Source organism: Opisthocomus hoazin, chromosome 2 (assembly GCF_030867145.1).
Source record: "Opisthocomus hoazin isolate bOpiHoa1 chromosome 2, bOpiHoa1.hap1, whole genome shotgun sequence".
In the NCBI taxonomy this organism is placed as follows: Eukaryota; Metazoa; Chordata; class Aves; order Opisthocomiformes; family Opisthocomidae; genus Opisthocomus; species Opisthocomus hoazin.
The window spans coordinates 54,875,964-54,893,340 of NC_134415.1; the positions used below are offsets into that span (position 1 = coordinate 54,875,964).

Below are 17,377 nucleotides of genomic sequence, written 5' to 3' on the forward strand. Positions count from 1 at the left end.
CTGAACATGGCAAATAAAGAACTGGCAGACAAAATAGGAGACAGTACAGGAGACAGTATTTATTCCAATTTGCTTTTCCATGCTAGTGCCTTAAAGCAGGCTGCCCAGAAAAAATTACACCTTCTTCAGTCATGTGGTACGTCTGATGTTTGGACGTGGAGATAGATCTTTTTGGCCTTTGGAGCACTTTGCCTGCAAGAATAACAAGACATGAGCAACAAACCAGGAGTGAAGGTGTTCAGTAAGCACCTAACTTCAAGTTCTTCACTTGCCCTGCCTCTTCTGCAGAGAAAATGAGCAGCTATTCCTCAAATCCCCTAGATTTGCTCTAGCTCCTCAGTAGATATTGGTGCTTCACTCACTGCATGAGTAGCTGCTATCAAGAACATCCTTTTTCTGTTGCAGAAGATCAGTTAGGGTTTTTAAGCACAAATAGCATTTATAACGGTATTGCAGCAGGTTTGAGAGACTATTGCAGCTATTCATTGGCCAGTAAAGGTCTATGCTGCTTGTTTTCAGATGCCTAGATACACAAGTGCTAAAAACAAAATCTCTCCAGCTAGAGTCTGGGAATTAACTAGTACCTTTTTGGAAGTATAGGAGGTAGCCATGTAACACCTGGGCTTTCTCTGGGAGCTCTGGGCAGGGACTTTGCACAATTTCAAGTGAAAGCTGCTAAGCGCTCATCATCCTGACTCACCTATGAAAGTTTTCAACATCTTCAACAGTCTCAGGCAAGACTCTTCCTTTAGTTTCAGGTAGAAGAAACACCAATCCACCCGCAATCAAACCAAGAACAGCTTCAAATCGAAGAGATGCACAAAGAGCTTGTAAGCATATACCAATTTCTAGCATAAACACTACTTTCTACGGCCTGGCACCGAGGACTCGTAAACGGCATTTTAATTTGTTCTTCATACAAGATGCACACTTCAAGGCTCTACATGCAAACTCGGCATGCCACCTCTGAAGGACATGGCAGCCATGTGGAGACAGCAATGAGCAAAGTTCAGTTGTGATTTATGCACTGAACTAGGGCATCTCAACCCAGACAGACAACTGTAAAGAGGAAAGAACCCTTACTACTCTAAGTGTATGCCAGGAAACAGATTCCATTTTTCTGCTACTTACATAACAAGATTTAGAAGATACACTTACAATGTATTATCTCCTACACAATGTGATTAACTTCTCCATTGATTATTTCTTTTACTCACTTTGTACATGTTTGGTGTCTATACTTTAAATCAACCAAGCACCCTCCTAAACAAGCTGTCTGTTAAAAACTGCATATTGCCATTCAAGACATTTTTCTATAAATACTGTGCTGACCTAAAGATTCACAAAAGTTTTGCAGACCCTGACCTGACGGTTCAGGTCATTAGTCTGCAAACAGTCATCTCGCTTTTTATTTACTAACGTCTTTCCAAATAGCTGGAGAAAAGCCAGTTAACAGACTGTTGGAAGAGCTGAAGTGTAACAGCCATGCTTGTACTCCATTAAATAGGCAATTACGCTAAATTCTAGGCTTTGGCTCTTAGACCGAGACAATACACCTCACAGAATTGCAGTAACTCCTCAGATTTGAATTCATCAAAATATTAATCTCATCAGAAAGTTAGAACGTTTCTCCGTTCTTTGCCTGCTGTCAAGTGTGTATTCACCTCTAGCTTCCTTTCAAATGCAAGGAACAGTAAGGGCAAAGGAGACATGAATGAATAAAGAAGCTCCAGGTTGTTATAAACAGAAGGCTATGGCTTTTGTAGACAGGAAGGGGCTTCTGCTGAATTTGGAGCAACTGCCTCAGCTGCTTTTCCCTCCCTTTGAAACGTGGGACTCGCTGCTGCACCCCAAAAGCAGCCAACAAGAAGGTAAGGCGGCACTTACTGAAGACTATCAGCGGCAGATCATGCCAGATTTCCACCAGTCTGTAGACAATGAATGGGACAACGACTCCACCAATATCACACAAGGAGGAGCAGACCATCACCCCAAGGTTCCTGGTTCAACAGCAAAGGGATCGTGTTAGTGTCAGAGTACTGCAGATGGAAGGGGACGGATCACAACTCTGACCCTTGCCCTAGGACAAATCCAAGCACTGCATGGGACTTCAGATCCCTCGTCCACCCTGGATGTTTCCCTTTATTTCAGTCACATGAGTTTTCACCTGCGTTAAAATACATTTGTTTTCTTTATTAAGCTACCTTTTGAAAGCATTTTAATTGTGCTGCACCTACTTTATGTTTAGCTGTACTTGTGTAATTCTGAAGCATTTGAGGATAACTTAATTTAGCATAAAATGTAACATACTCATCAGCCTCAACTATTTGTTTCCAGGCCAAATGGCCAACAGCAAGAAGAATGCACCTACCTGATGTATGTTGGATACAGTTCAGTGTTTACAAAGCAAACCATTTCAAAAGATATTGTGATTCCCAATCTCCCAATGCAAGCAGCAGTCAGCTTTAGCCAGTGTATGTCTGCAGAGAAAATGAATTCAACACTTTTAAAAGTATCCCAGTGATTTGGAAGGTGTCAGTTAATACACCGGTGTTTCTAGCATAACCATACATCATGGCTCTGTACGTTAGGGACTGCTTCAATAGCATAGATCTCGATGACTGTGATGACAAGGTCGAATGCTTATAGGTAAAGATGAGGGGGAAAGCCAACAAGGCAGACATGCTGCTGGGGGTCTGTTATAGACCACCCAACCAGGATGAAGAGGCAGATGAATTTTTCTATAAGAAGCTCGCAATTGCTAGCCCCTGTTCTCGTGGGGGACTTTAACTTCCCAGACATCTGCTGGAAATACAACACAGCAGAGAGAAAACAGTCTAGGAGGTTCCTGGAGTGTGTGGAAGATAACTTCCTGACGCAGCTGGTAAGTGAGCCTACAAGGCCAGGTGCCTTGCTAGACCTGCTGTTTACTAACAGAGAAGGACTCATGGGAAATGTGGTGGTCAGAGGCCGTCTTGGGCTTAGCAATCATGAAATGATAGAGTTCTCAGTTTGTGGTGAAGTTAAGAGGGGGGCCAGCAAAACCACCACCATGGACTTTTGGAGGGCAGACTTTGGCCTGTTCAGGATGCTGGTTGAGAGGGTCCCCTGGGAGAGAGTCCTGAAGGGCAAAAGGGTCCAGGAAGGCTGCACAGTCTTCAAGGAGGAAGTCTTACAGGCACAGGAGCAGGCTGTCCCCATGTGCTGCAAGACAAACCATCAGGGAAGACGACCAGCCTGGCTGAACAGGGAGTTCTTGCTGGGACTCAGGAAAAAAAGGAGGGTCTACCACCTGTGGAAGAAAGGGCAGGCGACTCAAGAGGAGTACAGGGGTCTCTCTAGGTCATGCAGAGAGGAAATTAGAAAGGCAAAAGCCCAGCTAGAACTCAGGCTGGCCACTACTTTAAGGGACAACAAAAATGTTTTTACAAATACATCAACAACAAAAAGAGGGCCAAGCAGAATCTCCATCCCTTATTGGATGTGGGGGAGACTGTTGCCAACAAGGATGAGGAAAAGGCTGAGGTACTTAATGCCTTCTTTGCCTCAGTCTTTAATAGTCAGACTGGTTATTCCCAGGATAGTCAGCCCCCAGTGAGGGAAGATAGGGAAGGAGAGCAGAACAAACCTCCCATAGTCCAGGAGGAAGCAGTTAAGGACCTGCTGTGCCACCTAGATGCTTACAAGTCTATGGGACCAGATGGGATCCACCCAAGAGTGCTGAGGGAACTGGCAGAGGAGCTGGCCAAGCCACTCTGCATCATCTATCAGCAGTCCTGGCTAACGGGGAGGTCCCAGATGACGGGAGGATCGCCAGTGCAACAACCATCTACAAGAAAGGGCCAGAAGGAGGATCCTGGGAACTACAGGCCTGTCAGCCTGACCTCGGTGCTAGGCAAGATTATGGAGCGATTCATCCTGAGTGCGCTCACTGGGCATGTGAAGGACAACCAGGGGATCAGGCCCAGCCAGCATGGGTTCATGAAAGGCAGGTCCTTCTTGACCAACCTGATCTCCTTCTATGAGCAGGTGATCCACCTAGTGGATGAGGGAAAGGCTGTGGATATCATCTACCTGGACTTCAGTAAGGCCTTTGACACTGTTCCCCACAGCATCCTCCTGGAGAAACTAGCTGCCCATGGTTTCGATGCATGTACTCTCAGCTGGATAAAGAAATGGCTGAATGGCAGAGTGCAGAGAGTGGTGGTGAATGGAGCTAAATCTATGTGGTGACCGGTCATGAGTGGTGTTCCCCAGGGCTCAGTTTTGGGTCTGGTCTTGTTTAATATCTTCATCAACAATCTGGATGAGGGGATTGAGTGCTCCCTCAGTAAGTTTGCAGATGACACCAAGCTGGGCGGGCGTGTCGATCTGCTTGAGGGTAGGAAGACTCTGCAGAAGGATCTGGACAGACTGGATCGATGGGCCGAGGCCAACTGGATAAGTTTCAGCAAGGCCAAATGCCGGGTCCTGCACTTGGGTCACAACAAGCCTACAGGCTTGGGGAGGAGTAGCTGGAAAGCTGCCTGGCGGAAAAGGACCTTGGGGTGTCGGTCGACAGCCGGCTGAATATGAGCCAGCAGTGTGCCCAGGTGGCAAAGAAGGTCAATGGCATCCTGGCTTGTATCAGGAATAGTGTGGCCAGCAGCAGCAGGGAGGTGATCGTGCCCCTGTACTCAGCACTGGTGAGGCCGCACCTGGAGTACTGTGTTCAGTTTTGGGCCCCTCACTACAAGAAAGACATTGAGGTGCTGGAGCGTGTCCAGAGAAGAGCAACGAGGCTGGTGAGGGGTCTAGAGAACAAGTCTTACAAGGAGCGGCTGAGGGAGCTGGGGCTGTTTAGTCTAGAGCAGAGAAGGCTGAGGGGGGACCTTCTTGCTCTCTACAACTACCTGAAAGGAGGTTGTAGTGAGGCAGGTGCTAGTCTCTTCTCCCAAGTAACTAGCAATAGGACAAGAGGCAATGGCCTCAAGTTGCGTCAGGGGAGGTTTAGACTGGATATTAGGAAAAATTTCTTTACTGAAAGAGTGGTCAGGCATTGGAACAGGCTGCCCAGGAAGGTGGTTGGATTACCATTCCTGGAAATGTTCAAAAAAATGTGTAGATGTGGCACTTCGGGATATGGTTTAGCAGGCGTGGTGGTGTTGGGTTGACAGTTGGACTTGATGATCTTAGAGCTCTTTTCCAACCTATGATTCTATGTTATTTTAGGGGGACCTCTGATCCCACTTCACTGGATGTTTTTAAGGGACCTTGTTTAACCTGTGTGAATGAGGGAATGGGAACAGTTAGCACCACATGACCTGTGGCACGGGAACTTCCCAGGTGTGGGGGACCCAGGTGTTTGATATTTATCATGGTCATTACCACAAATCCTCCTCATTTCACTCCTGCCGCATGAGGAGCGCTGCTAAACGTCAGGAAGGCAGCACCCAATGGCGTGACTGGGTGTGTGGACCTTTGGGGCTGGACCTCAGGGAAAAGCAGGGAGAGGTGGGTGCTGTACCAAGGGGGCAATGCCAGGGTGTGAAGCCACCACAGGGCCTCACCCAGGAAACTTACCCTCTGGGATCAGGGCTGTGACAAGGCAGGCAGCCCCAGCTACCAGGTTTGCTGCAGCCCAGGGGTAGCGCCGCCCAACACGGTCAATGGTTACAATGATGATGAAGGCAGCCGGGAACTCGACAAGTGCAGAATAGAGGAAATCCAGATACATGTTTCCACCGGCTACTCCCATGTGCATGATGAGCCCCTGGTAGAGGACAGCGCTCGTGAACCTAGGCAGAGAAGAGCACACTGGCTTTGTTAGTCAGCTGGAGGACTGAGGTCCGTGTCCTGCTGGAGTCTTCATAATCAGAGCTTCAAAATCATCTTTCCAATGCTACCTCCTTACCAGTTGTACATCAAAACGAGTGTGTTTTTTCTCATCTGTGGTGTCCTGACAAGGTCGATGAGTGAAGGACTCTGCTTTCTGTCAGCTTCCTCTTCAAGTTTAATATCCTGCAGAAGAGCCAGAACAAAGTACAGTAAGTTTCCACTGGGAGGAACTGATGGAAGGGACTATCATGATTAAGCAAACCCTGAGCTCACCTCAAAACAGGAAGGCATCTCTTTCCGATTTTTTTTAGCTATATCACTGACAATTTTCATAGCTTTGTCTTTTTTTCCTTGAGAGATCAGCCACCTGGGAGACTCTGGGACGCACCTGCAATGCAAGTGGATGCTATTGTATATCAAAACATAAAGCTCACATAGTGCTCCCATGTATGGCGACTGGAGAGAGGGCCTTGGTTGAATAGAGGCAGCTGAGTTTTTTGTTTGTTGTTTTTTTTTTCTGTTTTGTTTTTTTGTGTGTTCACCCCTCACCCCCTCAGGAAAAATAGTACATCCTGTTGCTGAAATGGGAAGAGGAGCAGTTGTGGTAGTGGTTTTAGTCAGAGATGAGTTTACTAAAAATAAGTAAGGGAAGGGCTTTGAGTGAGTGTAGTGCTATCATTTTATTTATGACTCTCTTAAGACGGGATCATAGTTACTAGCTGGGCTGAGCCGCAGATGTCACACCTCCTCGTGGTCCCGCTGGATGCCCTCCTGGGTAACCGAGTTGACCTCTGCCCCAGCGGGAGTTATGGTTACTTCCTCCCTATCGAACGGCCTCACCAACCGATCGATAGTAATTAAAACCGGTGAAACAAAATCCCGGCATCGACCGTGTTCGTTGCCTAGAGCCTCTGCCCACGAGTGGTTAGTTGGGTGCAACCAAATTTTGCTAGAGGGTGGTTTTATTTGGTATGACTATATCCTCAAACTCAAACTGATTGTGACAAAAAGGGCTGACCGTGTGGGTCATCTATGTATCGGTAGCCAAGCGAGATCTTGTGGCCATTGGTGCCACTGTGGCCATTGGTGCCACTGACTGTCGGTGAAAGAGGGAACGGAATGGAATTGAGTGGGTTGGAGTTTGCGAACTCGGGATTGCGAACTCGGGATTGTACGGTTTGATTGTTTGACTCTTTCGCTGCTGTCCCCAATGTTGTACCCCCCCCGCAAATACCAATAAAAGAGAAAAAGCGAAGTGATGATACAGTGGGAAACACCCCCACCCAACTCCACCTCCAGTCTCCGTGGTACGTAGGGGGACTCTATTGGGAACTCGAAATCATGACGCGTCACATACCAAATTGTGACAAATTTACCGGATTTGACACCAGGTGGACGGGCCACCTTTACTTAACTCGGAAAAGGGACATGTATCATGTATATATGTTCGATAACTAGCCTGTTCACCACAAACCGGCTCCTCTTCGGGAGTCATTTTCCAGTTGTCCCATCACAGGATAAGAAGAACTAAACAAGCTAGAACTGGCTTACCAATTCACAAATATAGAAAAAGGAAGACAATTAATCTCTTTCTACTGTTCTTAACCTCTCGACCCACCCAGACAGTTTCTCAAATCAAAGCACTCAAACTGAAAAGTATCAATCAAAAAGAGAGGAGAGAATCCAAAATAAAGGTGAACCCACATGTCTTCTTTTGGTTGGACCACAAAAAGCTACAACATTTTTCCTTACAAGAACACACAACCAACCTGTTACGTTAGCATTGAACAGTCTCTCAAGAGCAATCTCATCAGTGTAGGATCCACTAAGTTATGTTAAGGCATTTCTTTTCCTTTATGAAATGCTAGAGGAAGATAATATATGATATTAAACCAGTCTCCCCCAGTGTTTTTCAAAGAGGTCTTTCTTTTACACACAAGGCAAGTGTGGCACACAGGCTAAGACGCAATAAAGTCTCAGTTGGTGAGGGGTCCTGTTTCCCTCTCCTTATTGCTGTGTACCTCCTCTTTGCATTAAGAGGAGCACACAACCGAAAAGCAATGTAACATCTCCCTCAGTATCAAGCCTTGGGAGGCAGAAGGTGGGTTTTGGGTCATGGGCAGAGGTACAATGAAAGCCCATTTACCAGTAGTAGAGCAGGAGGAAGCAGCTTGGCAGGGTGACGGTGAGCTGCAGCCACCGCCAGTGAGAGATGGCGTAAGCAACGGCATCAAAGACCAGGAGCCCAACGGAGAAGGCCATCTGGTAGAGGATGCCCACCGTCCTCCGGTACTTCGGACCGACAACTTCCGTCACTGCAAACACACACAGACACAGGTGAGTGACAGCTCGGCCACGACTTTTCAGCACAGTGGTAACCTGCTCTGCGGGGACGCTGGAAGACAAATGCAGCCTTAGCACCCTGAAGAAACCATCTTGGTAACCCTGGGCTTCCTAGCATAACGCCTCCAAACAAAAATCCCCTGGTGTTTGCAGAGGAAGGTTTGCTTTTCTGTCACCCAAACTCTCAGCAGAGGAGAAAACACTGCTCCTGCTCTTAGGCTGGCCTAAGGCTTCCAGTACCTTCTTCTGTCGTGGCAGTCTCCGAGTAAATCAAACATTCCTCAAAGTAGACAGATGAATTTTGTTGTAAAACCTAATGCCAGCCTACATAATGTCTCCAACCCAATAACAAAGGGGAATACTTTGTTTTCTAAGTAAGTGCACCTTTTCAGCCTGCATCTCACTCCAAGTGTACAAGAAATGTTTTTCTACCACAGTCTGCAGCTTCCCAGTCAGCATGGCTGGCTTCACGAGACACCTGCACTCTGCAACTGCGCCTCACAAGGTTGCCCCACCGGTAAAGTCTTATTAATACAGAGCTAAAAGTAACTATTCCAGCAGGCAGGCACAAGCACACTCAAAATTTTGCATCTGGCGGTGTGATTTCAAGAAAGCAAACCGATTCAAAAAAGAGCAGCAAGCAGTTGTTTAGCAGCTGAAGGAAATGCTGTGTTTTGGAGCCATGAATTAGCTAACACTGCTTGACCAAAAGATGCACAAAGACATCTCCACGGGCTCTGCAGGACTGAGCCAAAAGCAGCTGAAGGGTAGACAAGTGTCCCAGGGAGCACAGTAACAAGGTTGCTCTGTCCTTGTACCCTTTCCTGAGCATTCAATATTGGCCACCTTATAGACAGGATACAAGTTTCAATAGGCTTTGAGGCTGATTCTGGGTTACTTCTCTCCCATGACAGAATTTCAAGGAGAATCCAGAATTAACAAGGTATAGTTGAGGGGAAAATACCGGGATAAGGTAAGTCATTGTTTTGAAAGGGATTTTATGCTCTATAATGGCATAAAGTTCCCCAGAAGAGGTGATGAAGATTTCCTCTCTGCCAGGAAAAGACTTAAGAGGCCAAGCAAGCATTCAGAATATGCACAGGGAGGAATAATCATGTCTTGACAGAAGACAATCTGAACTGCGGCCTAGATGTTTTTATTTTATTTATATCAAACATCTGGATAACTGCACTAACAAGATGCTCCCACTAAACAGTTTAGAGTGTTGATGTGTACATTTGTACCACCTTCTCAGTTAACTGGATCACTCGGAGCTATCTGGTAGAGGCACCTGCCATCCTAGTGCAGATAAGGCTCTATTGGGCAGCATTTAAATTTCTTACTTGTCACTTCAATGATTCCTTGGTGCTGGGTTTTTTGGTTTTTTGTTTTTTTTTTTTTTTTTTTGACAAGAACCTGAACTCCACACCAGAAATGTCAGAGAAATCCCAGGCATCTCAACAACGCACCCGAAAGTGGTCCTGAGCTGGCCCCAAGCCCTCTGCCATGCAGCCGTGCCTTGCTGCCGGACATGATCAGCGCTGGGAGAAGCATCAGCACAGCCCAGCTCCTCCTCACATTGCTTTGCAGTTCCCCGGGCTGGCCTCCACTCAGACAAGTGCGTAGATACCCAACAGCTTGTCTTTTTCTCCGCAAGCACATGCTATTCTTCGGTTATTTTTAGGCTGTAAAGCCTCTTTTTGCACTTTAATGCTCTTTGTGTCATAAAAATGCCTCCAATTTTCCCTACCCTCTGCTTCCTTCTTTAATGGCCTCCTCTGTCATCACCCTATCTGCAACTGGGCTGGAGAGGCTGCGGTCTGCCCGGGGCTGTCGCCTTTCCCAGTCGGTGCCCGAGGGCAGGCAGGGGACCCCAGGGGGTCAGATCTGCAAAGGGGAGATGCACCAAAGGGGAAAGCCTGTCTTGAGGTAACAGCCCTGATATACCACCGCTTGCTTGAGCTTCGAAGGCTACTGTTGCTTCTCCCTAATGACAGTGCTTCAAAAAATCCTGCGAAGTCAAAGAGGGAGAAAACTCCTTGATATCAGCTTGCAGATATGATTTTTGAAATACATGGGAAGTGTTTTTTAAATAGCTTTTGATCGAGGATATTTATTTTTCTTCGTCTTCTGATGCCAGCCTCACTCTTGGGAAAAAGGTCTGAACTCACCCAGGATGTAGCCTGCCATCCAGCAGCCCTTGCTGACCAGCCCTTGCAAGAAGCGGAGGATGACTATCCACAGGTAGGTGGGCACAAAGACCAGAAGGATTCCACAGACGATGTTTGCAAGAATTGTAGTTAAGAGGCAAAATTTACGGCCAAACCTGGATTGGAAGATAATACAAGTAAAGCAAAACGCTAGTCATGAAAGCACAGGCATTTTAAAGTAGCAAGAGCTTTGTGCATCTTTGGAAAAAAATCCAACTTTGCTCTACAAAGGATAGATGCATACTGACTTTTTTTCTTAGCGCATTAATCCCTTCTCTGCTTTTCAATTCCCTGAAAATATACTGTGCCAATTGCTCTGCAATTCTACAAAGGCTTTCAGGCTTCTCAGAGGAAAAGGAAAATTTCCCAAGTTAAAGAGCAGGAATAGCCCCATATTTACATATATTTGGGCTGTGACTGTTATTGCTGAATTTCACAGTAGGAAGCTTAGTAATTTGTTTTTCATAACGGAGTGAAAAATAAGTATGGGTTAATATTATGATTCTAATATGTCTGCATGCACTGGGGTAACAGATTTATATACCCCAATATTAAGGACCCAAAAATTTGTCTTGCTGTGAGTGGGCTACATTTTGCAGCCGGAGCAGCTCAGAGCCCGCTGTACTAACAGTCTCTGGGCAGGAGGGGAACAAGGGGAAAAAGGGGCTTTCAAACATCGGTATTTGTTTCTTTTTAACTCTGGCCACCTAGACAAGGGTGGCTGTCTCTGCTGGCTCTGAACAGGGGCCCTAAAGATGCCAGAACACAGGAATTTCTAAACCAGCGCTCCTGCTGTATCTGTCTGGCAATCTCTGCGGCTACCATTTCAAAGTTTCTCCAAAGGAAGCAGGATATTGCCAAGCTCCAAACCAGCGTTTCCTGGCCTTGGTTAACAACCCCAGGCTCTGGTGTGGCACAGGAGGGAGTTTGGGGCGTACAGTCCTAAAATAATCCTTGAGGGCTCTGCAGGGTCCACAGAGTAGGAGAGACTTGTGCAAACCACCAGATACGACCTAAGAGGTGGAGTACTTGCTCCTATGACTGTGACTGAACATCCAGGTGGTTGACCTGATTTTGAGAAGAGCAGAGATGATATCAGTTGCACAACATTTCTCTGCTTTTACCTAAGGTTAGCTGCTAAACACTGATAAGGGAGGTCAGAGTGTTTTACTGTTGGCCCACACATACCTGTCTGCTATGTAGCCAACATTTATGGATCCAATAAGAAACCCAGCATTCACAGAAGATTGAAACACGTCCAGCTTCCAGGAGTCCTCACACACCAGGTTAAACTAAAAGAGCAACCACAGTTCAAAGCAAGAGTGAAATGAGGAGCTGGCTCACATCCACAAGTTTCTTTTGCTTCAGTTAAAGATTTCATTTCCTTTCTGGGTCAATCACCATTGTATCAGCACCCAGAAACTCTATCGACTTAATTAAGAGTCCAACATTAAAAACAGGATCAAGCCCTTCAGCATTTTCATGGTATTTCCCACTCATGTCTCATCTCTCATTACTGGAAAGAACGTAATTCAGTTATTACCTGTCAAGACGGGGACCCTAATTTATGTTAGGCCTTGTTCATCAAATCAGCATGGGCCTGATGATCACTCTGGGCTACTCAGACAACTATTTTTGTGGTTAATGGTGAACATTTCTAAGCAGTTCTGGTTGCCTCCCACCCTCGCATGCCACAATAGACCCTGCAGACCCCGCAGGACTAATGGTGATGCCTTCTCCAAGGGCATCCTAGATGCTTGCAGAAGACTGCCTCATCCCGCTTGCTGTGGAGCACCAGCTCCCTGAAGGAAGGTGGGAGGAGGTATTTGCATCACCCCTGAGGCCACAGCATTTTCTCTCTGCTCTCGCTTTTTGCTCAGCTAAATTGTTCCACAGCCTAACATGTCTGGACACCAAGTACTTTGTATCCAGGGCCAAGTTCATACCACATGGGTATGCGCATATATTTGCCATCCAGCCTTGGTTCTCTTATCCTACTTAAGTAGAAATACATAACTTATTCTCCAGTAGCTTTTATTTCAAAAAGCTGTCCTAACATGACTGAGAATCCCTTCCCATCCATTGGTAGCTGGGTTTATGCAGAGCTATGCATCCTTAATCAACATAAAGCCAGACATTCTTCCTGATGCCCTGTGGGACTGCCCATGAAGATATTCTTCCATGTGCGTATTTTTTCTTCAAGCAAAGTAACAGGCTTCACTCAGTGCTATTCTTTCCCTTGCTTAGCTGCCAGAGCAGGGGACAGCATAACAGAGCCCAAGAGCCTTCACAGAAAAAGTCGCATCCAGAAGCAAAATGCACTGCCAAAACGCACGCAGAGGCATGTGACATTCCTGGTTATGCCGTGAAGGAAGCGGCCCGTAGGCCTCGCCTCGCACCCCCTTCAGAAGAAAAGCGAAGATGACCGATGTGAGACCATGACTGCACGAATCCACACAGGCTGCACGTTTTCACCTTCCCACAATCTGAAGAGATTGTGGTGGGGGCATCTGGACCACAGCATCTGCTCGAGCCTTTTGCAGTGAGATGAGCCCGCTGTGCTGCTGGGGTCACCCTCCGCTTGGGGTGCCTCACCTTCCTCACTTTAATACCACACAATCCATACTTGGTTGAAAGAAGTACACCTACAGTACACCACCTAAAATCTAGCTCCAACCACTTACAAAACGATAAATGCTGAAGTTGCTGGAGCACAGAATTTATGTGGGGGAAAGAATTCTGACTTCTGCCATCTCTAAAAATTTGGTGGAACTTTCTGTGACGAAATTGTTTCTCATCCCAGATACTGGCTTATTTTTAAATCTAAAGCACCTAAAACCCTAAAGTACTTTAAGTCACTTAAGGACCATTTTCAGTTTATTCACACCTCCCAGACACAAAACTGCTTTTCTGCAGTTTATTCCTGACTTACACCGTTTAACTGTGGGAAGAAATTACCTTTCCCCCCACCCCCCTTGCCATTCAATCACATTTTAAACCAACTTTAAAAGACTTTGTTCATTAAAAATGGGAAGAAGCCAAGACCTTTGTGTCTGGATGCATATCCCAGGAAGACCAGGAGGTCTGCACAGCATCCCCGCTTGGGGACCAGCTGCTTTTGTTCACAACGCTGCTGTTTACACACCGCCGCCAATCACACCTCTCATGTGACGGCAGTTCCATACTGAACAGGACTTTATCTGGCTAGGAGTTTATTTGCTGAAATATGCTTTGCTCCCCAGCTGGAGATATAAGCCTCCTGAGCAGCCAAGGCAATGCTTCATAGCAAGGACAGAGGGAAGACGGGTTGCAAAGCACCCGGCGCAAGTTCGTGTTGAGAGAGGATCCCTCTCCCAGGTAAGCAGGCATCTTCCTAACACAGCCAAGGCTACGCCAACCCTCTCCCACATCCCTCAGCTTGTCTGCAACAGAGAGGACATTTGTTTTTACCTCAGTCACGAGAGAGGTCCGAGGGGAGTCGTAGACCCAGCCATCCTGACAGGTACCAAGGGGGATGTTGCTCTGGTTGCTCACGAGGCTGCCGAGGGGGTCGGTGCAGCTGACGCCTGTCGCGTTCCAGTCCACCTCGTACCTCCTGCAGCGGCTACCAAAACCAGCCCCATGGCCACCCCACTCGGGAACGGTGTGATTCAGCTGCTCCTCCAGGCTCCAGCCACAGCGCTGGCTCAGCTCGGCCACCCCGGGGCTGAAGCAGCGGTGCTCGGGGGTGAACCCGAAGAAGACGACACCCACGTAGACTGGGGTGAAGGCAGCAGAAAGCAAACACAGGACAAAGAAGGTTTGCTTCTGGAACTTGTCAAATTCTCCAACATCCTCCAAAATGTCATCTAGGGTTAGCATTTTGTCATCAAAGCCACCCCAAAAACCTCATCTAGTTCTTCTCTGCAGCACTGATATACTTAGTTGGCAGCAAAGCTATTTAAGTAACAAAGACATTTGACCAAAAGTCAAGACTAACTTCATAAATTATTAAACTACATGTTGCAAGCTTTATTTTTTCAGGTTTCATTTGAAATCAGACCTTAATTCACCCAGGGAGAATTTGCATTTAATCCCTAACCAGAGCACATGTTCCTTTTCTCCAGAAGAGCCGTTAAGAGCCACAGCACTTCAGTGTGTTGTGTTTTTTTTTTTTGTTAGCCAAACCAGGTCTTCAAAGAAGAGGCATTTTAAGGAGCAAGGGTAGATAGAAAATTCCACCAACATGCAGGCAAATTAAATGTTTACTGTAGCAGCTGCCAGGCTCTGCATTTGAACAAGGCTTATCAGCTGGGTTCTCTAAAGAGTAGGTAAGTACACAGTGGAACAGAAGTGTCCCTACATCGAGCCACGTAATGGTAACGGAACTGCTTTCCCACAAAATCCAGTATCGTCTATGTCTCACCCCTGCAGCCACCCTCACTTTCCACACTCCTCCATTTCCAAGGAAAACCGCTCCCACCTAAATAAGGCAACACCAGTTTTCACTTGACCATATTTTTGCAGTGATACAAAAGATAAAAAGCATTCACTAAGGAATTACGCACTGGGTATAGCTTTAGGAAGCCATAACATAAAATACTTATGGCCAAACCATCTATTTCTTACTGTAGAAGACCTGTAAGACTTTAGGTAGAATTCACTGCGGGGCACCCACACAAAAATCCAGTCGTATCACGCTCCAGTGATCGTAGAATTATTAAGGTTAGAAAAGACCTCTAAGATCATTAAGTCCAACCATCCGCCCATCACCACCAGGCCTGCTAAACCATGTCCCAAAGTGCCACATCTACACACTTTTTGAACACCTCCAGGGATGGTGGTTCAACCACCTTCCTGGGCAGCCTGTTCCAATGCCTGACCACTCTTTCAGTAAAGAAATTTTTCCTAATATCCAATCTAAACCTCCCCAGATGCAACTTGAGGTCATTGCCTCTCGTCCTATCACTAGTTACTTGGGAGAAGAGACCAACACCCGCCTCACTACAACCTCCTTTCAGGTAGTTGTAGAGAGCAAGAAGGTCCCCCCTCAGTCTCCTCTGCTCCAGACTAAACAGCCCCAGCTCCCTCAGCCGCTCCTTGTAAGACTTGTTCTCCAGACCCCTCACCAGCCTCGTTGCTCTTCTCTGGACACGCTCCAGCACCTCATTGTCCTTCTTGGAGGGAGGTGCCCAAAGCTGAACACAGTACTCGAGGTGTGGCCTCACCAGTGCCGAGTACAGGGGCACGATCACCTCCCTGCTCCTGCTGGCCACACTGTTCCTGATACAAGCCAGGATGCCATTGGCCGCCTTGGCACACTGCTGGCTCATGTTCAGCCGGCTGTCGACCAGCACCCCAGGGTCCTTTTCCGCATGATACTTCACACTGTCTAAAGACAGACACTTGCTACTCCCAACACCTTTTGCTGACAACAGCTGCTTTCATGACAAAGAAAAGCATAAGTGAAGGTAACATTTTAAAGACAGAAAAAGTAGAAAAATGGTCTGGAAAGTGACTTGTACTGTTTAGGCAACCAGGCAAAAAAATTCAAGACCTCCTCACAATACACTCCAGCTTAGAAGGCCACTCTGGCCCCGGGACAGAAACCAAACCAGTTCTTCACCACGTGTCACTGCCCAATTCAGTTAGTGGCCTAACCAGCCATGAAAGCTGCTTCATGGACCAGCGCTCAGATTACTCCCTGCATCATCTAGATGCAGCCCCCTCCCCTCCGAAGGCGGGCACAGCTGGAGCAAGGCAAGAAGAACTCTCCTGCAGCCACTTCCATCCCACACCAGACCAGACCCTCACCTCCCTGGCTGCAGGGGCCCCATGCGGAGCTGGGGAGGGGGATAGGGACACAGGAGGGCACTGCAGCCACCATGCTCTCAGCCGGCCCCTGCAGCCTCCCTCAGCAGGAGGACGCAAGCAGCCAGCTGAGCCCAAGGGAACTGAAATCAAAGCCTGCCTGGGAAGCGAGCGAGACATAAAGCATTAGTCTGTATCTTAAAAACACATCCAAATACGATCACATTCTGTCCCAGGGGTTTTGTTTAACCAGTTGGTAACGATGCGTGTAAGTTCCACACAAACTGAAAATGTTAAATGCAGACTGGACCTTTCCCCCCTCCGATTTCCCAGCCCCTCTCCACCGTCCAGACAGGGGTTGGGTGGCACTGTGCCATGTGGGTGGGTGTCTTAGAGGCTCACTTCCCAGGGAGTCGTGCTGTTGACTGGCAGCGTTTCTGCTCCTGGCCCAGCCATTTGCAGGTACTCATCTGGTCCCTGTTGTTCTCGAAACACCTCCCTCTCCGTGGTTAAGCAGGGTATTCTACTGGAAGATTAGTCTGGTGAAGCAAGCCACACATCCAGTTCTGAACAAGGTAAGATTCAGTCAGCCTACCTACAAGTGCCTAGATAAAAAGCGGCCAATAGTTCCAAGACTAGGCACTGGTGTCACTCACCACTGTTAGAAATATATCATTGATATTGCTCAGATAAGCAGCCCCAGGCAGAGGACCTCTGTTCTACCTAAGCCTTGTTACGCACAGTCACCATGAAGAGGCCATGCGGTGTTACGCCTTAACCCACGGGAAGTCACTCCATGCAGCGGTTCACGGACCAAACAACTCCAAGACGCCAGCCTTGAAGACTTCAGGAAGGGAAGCAGCATTCTTCAACATCCCTTGAGAGAACTGCTGCAATTCAAAACAAACTGTCAGGCCCCTCATTCCTACAAATTAACCTAATGCTAAATATGAAAAATGCTGCTTTTAAGTATGACAAGATGCAGCTTTAGCCAAACTGATTTACAGCTTCACTGGTAACAATACAAGAGGAAGAAAACCCACGTCTGATAAAAGAAAGAACACACCACTGGGGCTTACCTACATATTCTCATCTTTGTCATCAAACACCAGTTCTCATTTTGAGTGATGCAATTAAGATATTAGCTATCACAGCTACGAAGGGCACCACCAGGCTGATGAGCAGCATTACAGACTAGTGTAAGAAAGATCCCAGAC

The 17,377-nt window shown here is 47.2% G+C and overlaps 1 protein-coding gene across 1 annotated transcript; it reads right to left on the reverse strand.

Moving 5' to 3' along the window:
* Positions 1–39: 39 nt before the first annotated feature.
* LOC104334712 (solute carrier family 22 member 2) lies at positions 40–14,300 on the reverse strand. Its single transcript, XM_009940372.2, has 11 exons — positions 13,821–14,300; positions 11,559–11,662; positions 10,332–10,486; positions 7,964–8,132; positions 6,091–6,205; positions 5,894–6,000; positions 5,563–5,777; positions 2,372–2,480; positions 1,888–2,000; positions 701–800; positions 40–192 (listed from the first exon to the last, which is right to left on the reverse strand). The coding sequence occupies exons 1-11, from the start codon at positions 14,229–14,231 to the stop codon at positions 126–128; spliced, it is 1,665 nt and encodes a 554-aa protein (XP_009938674.2). The 5' UTR covers positions 14,232–14,300; the 3' UTR covers positions 40–125.
* Positions 14,301–17,377: the final 3,077 nt, after the last annotated feature.

What these genes read in the sequence shown, in the direction of transcription:
- LOC104334712 (XM_009940372.2), bottom strand. Translation starts at nt 14,231, where the DNA reads ATGCTAACCCTAGATGACATTTTGGAGGATGTTGGAGAATTTGACAAG. An exon ending in TCTGCCGCTGATAGTCTTCA is followed by an intron (nt 801 to 1,887) that starts GTAAGTGCCGCC and finishes TTCGATTTGAAG; the next exon opens with CTGTTCTTGGTTTGATTGCG. An exon ending in GATGTTGAAAACTTTCATAG is followed by an intron (nt 193 to 700) that starts GTGAGTCAGGAT and finishes TTATTCTTGCAG; the next exon opens with GCAAAGTGCTCCAAAGGCCA.